The sequence below is a fragment of the Prosopis cineraria genome, unplaced genomic scaffold, assembly GCF_029017545.1.
Source record: "Prosopis cineraria cultivar Desert tree isolate PC_DT_omini unplaced genomic scaffold, ASM2901754v1 PC262, whole genome shotgun sequence".
Classification (NCBI taxonomy): domain Eukaryota; kingdom Viridiplantae; phylum Streptophyta; class Magnoliopsida; order Fabales; family Fabaceae; genus Prosopis; species Prosopis cineraria.
In genome coordinates this window covers 48,769-58,444 of record NW_026555589.1, presented here as the reverse complement: position 1 = coordinate 58,444, position 9,676 = coordinate 48,769, and the positions used below count along the sequence as shown (strand labels likewise).

General features: G+C 35.3%; 1 protein-coding gene and 1 long non-coding RNA gene across 2 annotated transcripts; both read right to left on the bottom strand.

Moving 5' to 3' along the window:
* Positions 1-806: 806 nt before the first annotated feature.
* LOC129296129 (uncharacterized) lies at positions 807-1,966 on the bottom strand. The gene is made up of 2 exons (XR_008589695.1): positions 1,485-1,966; positions 807-1,203 (listed from the first exon to the last, which is right to left on the bottom strand). It is a non-coding gene; the product is annotated as an uncharacterized LOC129296129 (long non-coding RNA).
* A 4,479-nt stretch (positions 1,967-6,445) lies between these two features.
* Positions 6,446-9,088, bottom strand: LOC129296133 (high mobility group B protein 9-like). Its single transcript, XM_054934725.1, has 7 exons — positions 8,559-9,088; positions 8,264-8,440; positions 7,985-8,063; positions 7,711-7,876; positions 7,432-7,530; positions 6,820-7,190; positions 6,446-6,717 (listed from the first exon to the last, which is right to left on the bottom strand). Exons 2-7 carry the CDS (start codon positions 8,413-8,415, stop codon positions 6,610-6,612), a joined length of 975 nt encoding a protein of 324 aa, XP_054790700.1. The 5' UTR covers positions 8,416-8,440; positions 8,559-9,088; the 3' UTR covers positions 6,446-6,609.
* Between the last annotated feature and the right edge of the window lie 588 nt (positions 9,089-9,676).

Here is a 9,676-nt window from a genome sequence, read left to right as displayed (position 1 = left end):
AAGCTAAGAAATATTTGCACAGCAATCAAGGTCAGCTACCTGACTTAGAAGGTTTGGCATGTCGTTTGTTTGATATCGTGATCTCATGCATTGGTCTGCCATTTCATTTAATAGTTTCAAGAAACCGATAAAGAGCAATATAGTGTAAGCAAATCACAATAATAGATATGAGGAGTATGACACCTCTTACAGCGATCAGAAATAGAGAATTAGAAAGGAGGGGAAATATGATGGTCATAGAACAGATACGTAGAAGAATTAGAAAGTAACAATCATCATCGAAGTTTTACGGGAATAATGGGTGTAGAATTTCAAATTGTCACCGTCAGCTCGAAGTCGAAACTGTCTTGCTTCAAGAGCAAGTTCAAAGTTCCTGAGGAACCAAAGGCTGGAGCAGGATGGATGATGAAACCCATGAAAAAGAAGCAGAAAGTACGAATAATGCAGAAAGTACAGAGAGGAAATGTAGAATGCCAATAAATGTATGCAGCGATTCAAATATTAAAAATCATGCCTCATGTTGCCTGGAATATGAGAATCTTGAGGACAGACATTTCTTTGCGTGTTTGAATGAGAGAAATCACTGGAATTCACAGTTCACACCAGAAGCTGAACGACCCTGCATAAAAGATATATCGCCAAGATCTAGCAAATCAATTGGCAAATACAGGTACCAGCAAGGTTGCCATATCCTGGTCAAAAGAAGAAAATCGTCATGATACTACTATTCTACTAAAATCAGAAAATGGCAATCTCCATAAACGGGAACGTGCTATTCGTACTAATTATAAATAACCAAAATAGCGTTGCAGAAGGGAAACTTATTCCTCGTCTTAAAAAAGTGTCACAGTTCACAAGGAGATACACGGGAAGCGTCACGAGCAGGAAAATCTAAGCTCAGAAAATAGAACCGCTTAAATCTACATACAGTATCGAAAACACGGTACAGACTACTCTATGTCTCCATTAAAGATGCAGCGACAAGATGATTAGTTGCTAGTCCAGTGGAGCGTAAATGAAAAGAAAACGATACAAGCATCGAGGGTCAAACTTCATCTGCTACGATTTGTCACATAAATGTAAATTATCTGAACAAGACGGACTTCAACAGCAGGTCTGGTAGCAGGATCATGTGCAATACGCAACAGCCTTTTATGCATAATAACATCTTGAGCTCTCTCCACATTCAAATCCACGGCATACCTATCGCGTGTATAGTTACAAATTACAAAAGGCTCAATGCACAAACAATATAATTCAAAAACCCTTCAAGTCTTGATCGCTTTAAGAAAGCAATGGTAGAGAAAAGAACCAGTAATAGCGATTCCCAAGTGCCCAAGGAAGATATAAAGAGCTTGAAAACCCAAAAAAGAAGAAAAAGAATCAGAATTATGAGTTTTACATCAAGCGATCAATACTAGTTTCGGGTCTCTGAAACACAGTGAGCGACAGGAAAGCGCAGCATTGAAAAGAGTGAGAAGTACCTAGGTGGAAGTCGATAGAAATGCGTCCAGAGGTCATCTGCAAAGGCAGGAACCGCAGCCTCCCGGACATTCAATTCCTTAAGTCCAGTAAGAACCTCGTTTTAAACTTCAACCTTCTGCCTCTGCTTCCGACTATTATTCCGCCGTTTAATATCCGCATGAATCATGCAGGACTTCATTTGAATTAGAAAATATAACAGGCTCGCGATGCAATTAGATGGGGGCAGAAAGGACAATTCGTCAATTGCTTGCACTGGAGTCTTTGTTCTCGTCTTACAAAGCGAAGGTCCATGGCGGGACACAATACGCATCGCAGGGACAGGCGTCGCCTTGGACTTTGAACAAGGCCATTTTACTTTGCTTGTGTCAACTCTTTTGTTCCAAACAACGCAATAAGGCTTCTGTGTGCATATAAATATAATCGCTTCGATAGCATCACCCACCAAACCGTAACCCTGAAACCAGGCTGTGGGCGTACTTTGTTTGAGTCATTTCTCACAACAGTATATGCATCCTTGATATTTCAGAGTCAGATACAAATAGATCTTGACCCGATAAAATAATTTTAAAAAACCACTAAACCGCTTTATCTAATTTTATGGTGCATTTGGCCGGGCAATTATTCCTTATGAAGGAGTCAGAAGATAACTTAATGCTCCTCCCAGCAATTAATAGTTCATTGGCAAATGGTGCTGTCACTTTATTGCCTTGGGTGACCACTAATAAACTTTTAACTTAATTATTTTAATCGCCCGACCAATCAGAAGATGTTCTTTGCTTAAAATAAATTATAAACTCAAATTATAAATTCATAATAATTTATTTTTATTAATAGATCATCATTAAAAATATATAATTAAACAATTAAAATATAAAATATTATGACTTAAATATATTTTAAATATAAATTATTAAAATTAAATCTATCTACATTGATAGATTATCATACAAAACATAAAAATTTACAATAAGGTAACTTATTTTTCATATCTTTTTCTTTTTTTATTAATATTAATTTTTGCTTTTTAAGTTCTTTTTCTTTTTGAATCAGCTCCTATCACTTCTATAAATTGAGTTCTACATAGTATATATTTAATTTGCTCAACTCGATAAAAAATCAACGAGCTTAATAAGTTTAATTAAATTTATATTTAGTATGAATTTATAAATTAATTGACATGATTTTATAAGTTAAAAATATAAAAATGATAAACTTATTTATAAACTTGTGAGTTTAATCAAGTTTATATTGAATATAAATTTATGAGTTTGGTAAGATAATTTTATAAGTTAAAAATATAAAATTGTTAAATTTAAAAAATCAACTTAAAAGTTTAATAGCCATGCTTATGCTTGTTCTTATCCACCAAAAGTTGGATCAATGCAAGTGTGGTCGTTGACGAGATGTGTAGGATGATGGAAGAAAGCATTTCTAATCACTTCTGTGGGAGGCGATACTGTTAGTTGTGATGTGACACCTATTTTTTTTATTTATAAATTATTTTAACACAATTTATTAAAGTTAAAAAATTATTAAATTTCATTAACTTCCTTTTAAAATTTAATAAATTTTTACGTTTATTTTTAATAAATATTTTTAAATTTTATTATTAATATTTTTATTTAAAATATTTAATAAGAGTAAAAATATAAAAAAAATATTAAAAATTGATAGGTGTTTTATAAATAAAATTCATTTTTTTTTATTATATAGATAGGATAAGAGAAGTAAGTGTATATGGTTTGGAGCCGATGTTAGACTACGAGTACATGTTGTTAAATGCTACATGTAAACAACGTCGCTGGCGTGGATTACAAAAGAAACTAAGTGCTCTGTTTTTTCCTTTGGTCAATTGTTTAGTGAAATTGTTACAATGAAATTTACGGTTAGATTTATTTTTTTAAAACCATTTTGATAAATTAAAAATTATTTAAATTATATTTAATAAAAAATATTTTTGAATATATAATTACTGAAAATAATATCAATTTATAATTATTTGTAATTTTTGTTATACAAATGCAATGTAATGAAATGTGATATAATGAGAAGTGATTTTAAATGCATAATTACTAAAAAGGATATTAATTTTCTAATATGTAACTTTTTTATATACAAATGATAAAATTTAATATGGTAAGTAATTTAAATAATAACAGAATGCGTGAATAATATAAAAAATTTTATATGTTGAATAATTTATATAATAAAAATAAAAATTTTGTAAATAATATACAATTTTGAATAATAAAAACATTGAATTAAACGCTTCCTATATTGGATTAATTGAGTTGAGTTTTTATTCATGCAAGTTATTCATAATGAAGAGGCTTTTATGACATATGGAGAGGGTGATATGGTAAAAAGATACTCCTTCTATCCTAAATTATAAGACACTTTTGAAGGAGTTTTTTTTGTTCTAAAATATAAGACACTTTAAGTAAATTAAAGTTCATTAAATGCACTAATTTTAATATTATCCTTTCTCTTTTTATAATTAATTTCCGTCTCTTCTTTTTTTAATATATTAAATAATAAATATTTTTAAAATATATATATTTTTATTTTGAAAAGATAAGGTTGTTGAGTGTATTTAATAAGATTTATTGATATGTGAAATTTTATTTAAAAGTGTCTTATAATATGAGACGGAGAGAGTATCATTTAAGATATTTTGAAGCTTTAACTGACTTTTTCAAATATAAAAGCTACTCCCATTTATGCTGATGAATGGATTTTTTGAAATCAACTTTAAAAAAAAGTGAGAATACCAAACAACTTTGGCTTCTTAATATGCATGAAAATCCTTTCTAAATTGTTAATTGTTAAAAAAACTAAAAGAACCCCAAAATTTTCTTTGTGGATTCTTACCCACAGTATTTTATTTTAATATTGGCATAATACTTGGTTCGGCCACAGTAATAGGAATAGTGTTTTTATCATTCATGTAAAAAATAAAAGGAATAGTGTTCTCCACAGTAATTATCATTTCTGGAAAAAATTTCATGTAAATCCTTATTCTTACTTTTTTTTTAATTATTGATTGCACTTATCTTGTAAAATCTATTTATATCCATTATCATTTTATTTTCTATCATCACAATTTGCATCCAATTCTATTCCTATCATTTCCAACTAACAGGCAAGACTCAAGGCAGGAGAAAGAGTTAACGGGTTAAAATATAATCACGAAAGTGGGATAAGATAGACTACCTTCTTGGTGAATTGTGTAGAAGCCCTGTTGGCAATGATCATGAAAGAAAATCGTGCTTAAAAGTACACCAATTTATCATTATCGTTATCATTATTATTATTATTATTATTAAGTTAAATTACATTTATTATTTGCTTATATAAGATGTCAAGTAAGTTTTTATGTAGCTTTTCTTCATTTAATATAGCAAATTTCGTCAATAACATAACATAGCAATTAATAGTATAGGACCTTGAAAAACAAAATTAAAGACAATAGAAGTTAATTTTAAATATTTAAAGGTGATGATATTTGTATTCTATACAGCTGTTTTAAAGTTGAGGAAGGTTTTATATATTTTAACTTTATTATTATTATTGAAATGTTCAAAGATGAGTGGAATTAAATTGGTATGAGAAATTTCTCATGGAATAAAATTAGACTTAATAATATATATATATATATATATATATAAAGAGCCACGAAATAAAGCGGTTAATTTATTTTTAGTGAAAACATGATGTGTTCAGCTGTTGAGGTAACAGGAGTGATTAGTATGGCAATGGGCATCCATGGTAGAATAACCCAACAGATACCAAACCACCACACTCTCCACCCATTAATATCACTCGCCCAATAAATACACTCCAATGTCTTCCGCAAACTACATTCAAATTTATCAATGTTCGCCAAATTACTCTTCTACTGCATCTTCGGGCTCATAACGTGACAATACTGCATCGCCATTTTGGCCCGCACATTCACGTCTCAAATAAAACTCGTGCGGTTTTTTCTGCCCTATATTCCTTGCTTTTTGCATTGCTTTATTTTTCCACATTTTCAATTGAATGCTTGATTAAAAAAAACAATCCCAACTGCTTCCACTTCTAAATTCTTGAACTCATCTTTTCAAATTCCCAACTACGTATGTTTGTCATGATTTCCACCCTGCATGCTATTAGTTGATAGCAGGCTAAAATTATTTATTTTAGATTTACACGGATCCTGCATTTTTTTTAAATTGTTTGATCGTACTATTTCAAGCAAGGATAAAATAGGCGTACATTGTGATAACCTTTCATTATGCTCTCTGTTTCTTGGGAAAATCACCCTTAAGTTTTCGGTGAAAAAAATTTAAGTGTGCAAATGTAATTTATCCATAATATATTAAACTCTTGACCGAGTATTTGTTCTGAAATATTGCCTTACTTTTTTAGTCCTCGATTCGAATCGAGTTGCTGCTTCTTTTCACTCGTGACTCATGATTGGTCAGTATATTTTATCCTGGTCATAGGTTTTTTGTTATAGATAATGATGTGTTTAATTCGGGATTACGAAGTTAGAAATGCCTCAAATACCACCATTGAGAAGAAGCAACAACTCGATTGACAATGTATAAGATCAAAATTCCAATTTTTCGGTGTCATTATTAAATGATCCCTTACTATATTCCCAGTTTTTACACTGATCGTACGGTTTAAGATATTTCAACTCAACACGCGTGCATATGCAGCCGATAACTACAATGGCATCATGGCATCACGGCATCAACCATACAACAAATGTGATAAAATACGCCGTGTTCAAATGAAATTTTAATTTTTAAACAGTAAATCCATGTTTTAGAAGGTTTTTTTATTCTAAATTTCATCACATAAAATAATATTAAAAATACAGTAAACATAAAGTAACATCAAATCTAAATGATTCGATTTTAGTTTGGACAACTGAATTATTCGATCTTAACTGGAAGAATCCTGAGATACTGAATCAGCAAAAAGCATTTGCAGCGAAGAAATTCCATAATGAGAGCAGTCCCTTTGAAAATTAGTATGGCCTTATGGGTCGGTCAACAACCATATTCATTCAATGAACTAACAAATAAGTGATAACAGTACCCTCCCTCTCTTCCATTGCCAAACAAGAAAATCTCAAACGCTCGAAAGCTCCACCGTCGGACCGAGCTTCATTTTCTCCTTGTACTCCCTCAATTCTCTCTTGTACCTTTCCTTGTCTCTCAACCCAATGTTCTGGTAAACCTGTGCCACACACCAAATCACACATCACTCGTCAACTGATTAATTGCTTCTTCAACAAGCCAAAACAAATCCAACAATAAAAAAAGAAAAACCACTCGTTACCATTCTCTCTTCGGGGCTGAGACTGCTCCATGACTGCCCGATCATCTTGGTGAATTCCCTTTCTCTGTTTGGATAGAGGGCCTTGAGCTTGTAATGCTTCTCAGCGAAAAAGAAGTTATAGCCACTCCTGTTCGGCTTCGGATAGTTTGGGTCCCACCTTCTCCTGTTTCTCCTCCTCCGACCAACACGCCCGCCTTTTCCATTGTACACAACGATGGCGTTCCTGCTCTGCGAAGCGGATGCACAAGTTCCCGACTGCTCCGGATGGTACAGCACCCCTCTCAGAACCTCTGTCCCCACTTTCACCGACACCAAATACCCTCCGTCGAATTTCCCCTCTATCATTCCCTTCACTTCACCGCCCGAATTATCTGCACCCCAACTTCAAACGTCAACTGCAGATTTTGTTTGTTTGTTCGTTCCCATGAAAACAATATTCATGTTCCCTTAATTTACTGGCCATAATTGCCCGATTAATCATTTCTCTACGACGCGGACCCAAGAAAAATCATGTTTAAACATGCAAGATATATATGTCGAGTTTATTATAGCACAACCGGGAGCCGGCAAGAGCAAATCCGAAGCAGATTAATTATCGAGTTGGTTAAATACCTTCATTGTGGGATTCGGGACACTCGTTTATCCGCTGGGGCGAGTATTCCACAATAGCTAATTCTGGTCTCCATGAGTGGTTGCTGACAGAAAATGCAGCTGCAGGACAGTAAAGCGATTCGCCATGAGGCGTTAGGCGACGAAATGAAAATAATAACAGAAAACAAGCAGGAGCAGAATCCTGATCATCTAGTACTGGCATGGGAGAGATAGAAAAACCAAAACAAACATCGGTACCCGGAAAAAAAGAACAAAGATGAGGAACAGGCAGTGAAGTACCTGCAGATGGAGTGGACACAGGACCCCGAGCCTTAAAGAAGTGAACTTGTTCGTAATGGTAAAGAAGACCCAGGTAGTGTTTCCTCAGTACGAAAGAAGCGCTAGTTGTAGTGGGAGAGAACCTGAACACGTTCCCCACTTCCCTCCATTTCTTGTCCACGACCACCTGCACTTTGAAATCCCTCCCGGAGCGGAGTTACTCAAACATGTTCCCATAACAATAAATAATAATAGTAATAACAACAATATATGTAGCGATGGAGAGGGAGCCCACCTTCTCATAACCACTCCTCCTCGTAACCTCCACGTAAAGGACGTGCAAATCCAGTTCCTTTCCTCCAATCACAGGAATCCTGGGGACGAAGATGTGGCCGAAGAGATTTAGCATCACCGACACAAATGTGGAATTTACTGGATATATAGATAGATGTGGAGTATTTCCAGTAAAATGATATCGGGGAAAGAGGTGAACCGAGGGAATTAAAAATCACATTCTAAGTTGGGTTCTAATCTAGCAACGCGACAAATCCCGAATGAAAAGAGGAGAGCTTACATGAACTTGGTGGCCATGAGGAAGTGGAAACGCCTCAGGGTGTCCCAAAATAGGGTGGGGTCCTTGACCACGTCCTCGTGCGACGCGAGTGGGGGAGGGTAATGCCTGCCTTCCTCCCCACTCCACCCCTCCTTAGCATTCACCGGCGACATATCCGGCGAAACGCCCAGCACAAGCCTTAAAAAAAAAAAAAAGATTATAGTAAGGAAAAGGTGGGGAAAGGAGCATAGGAAGAGAAATTCAGAAAAGCAACTGTAGGAGACGAGCGTAATTGTAGAAGAGGGGATGATAATACCGAGAAGAGATAGCAATTAAGGAAAGGCGAGTCAGAGGCAGGAGTGAGATGAATTAAAGAGGGACATGAGATGGATTGCCGCGTGGGGTTAACGGTTACGCAGAATTGGCATTTTCTGGCAAAAAGTCCCAGGTCTTATTTATTTGATTGCAGGCTATGTTCATAATTACACGCCTCCCTCTTCTCTCTCCGTTTGCTTTCTTCTATCCTGACATCTCCCTGCTCCCTTCTCCCAAACGTTGACATGCACTCGGGTTTGATTCTCTCCAACGTATCTCAGCGTACCGCCAATGAGAGCCTATCCCTATCTGTGCTCCTACCATTTATAGCTTCCTTCTCTCTTCACAGTGCTCCTCACCCCTTTTCAGTATCAAATCCTATCCCATCACCACTCTCCCACCCTTGCTTTATTTGCTCACCACATTACTTTTATCTTCCAATATTCCCTACTCCTCCTCACTATTGCTGACCCGTACATCCCCTCTCTCCGCGGTCAATATGTAATTTTCTTTTTCTTTTAAGGTGTGAGTAACGAAAAACACAGAACCCTTGGAGAGTGTTGGTGAGTGAGTGGGTCCTTGCGGACTTCAAGTAACGATTCTCGTGCTTGTGGTTGTGGGGCATGTCTATCCATCCAAAAATGTTTCGGCCGTTCATGTATAACCTGGACTGGGTGGTCTGACATTGCTGACCTGGCAATTGTCTCCTTTTGGTTGGTCAGGGCTGGGCCTGATCCTGCCTTGCTAAGATCCTGGACATGTGTCGCTCTGGGGCCGCGTTCTCAGAACCCTTCTTCGATGCTTGCGAGGCCCAACCTTATAATGGATCTTGTATCAAAAGTCCGGACAAAGAGAGAACCTACTGGCTGATACTCTAACGAGAAGACGCCGGAAGACAATTATTTTACGATCCACATCTGCTCACGCGTTCTAATTGTCCGAGATAATCTAGGAAAAATTAAAATAAAATATATTTTTTAAAAAAGTTATTTTCTTTGATAGATCAATGCTAGCCGGTGACCTCTCCTATGCTTGTTCTGCTTGCTGATTTCTGTAGGTCTTCCCTTTTTTTTTTGGACGAGATATCTGTGGGTCTGATGATGATTGTTTTGTGAAAAC

What these genes read in the sequence shown, in the direction of transcription:
- LOC129296133 (XM_054934725.1), bottom strand. Translation starts at nt 8,415, where the DNA reads ATGTCGCCGGTGAATGCTAAGGAGGGGTGGAGTGGGGAGGAAGGCAGG. An exon ending in TGTGTCCACTCCATCTGCAG is followed by an intron (nt 7,531 to 7,710) that starts GTACTTCACTGC and finishes ACTGTCCTGCAG; the next exon opens with CTGCATTTTCTGTCAGCAAC. An exon ending in TCAGCCCCGAAGAGAGAATG is followed by an intron (nt 6,718 to 6,819) that starts GTAACGAGTGGT and finishes TGTGTGGCACAG; the next exon opens with GTTTACCAGAACATTGGGTT.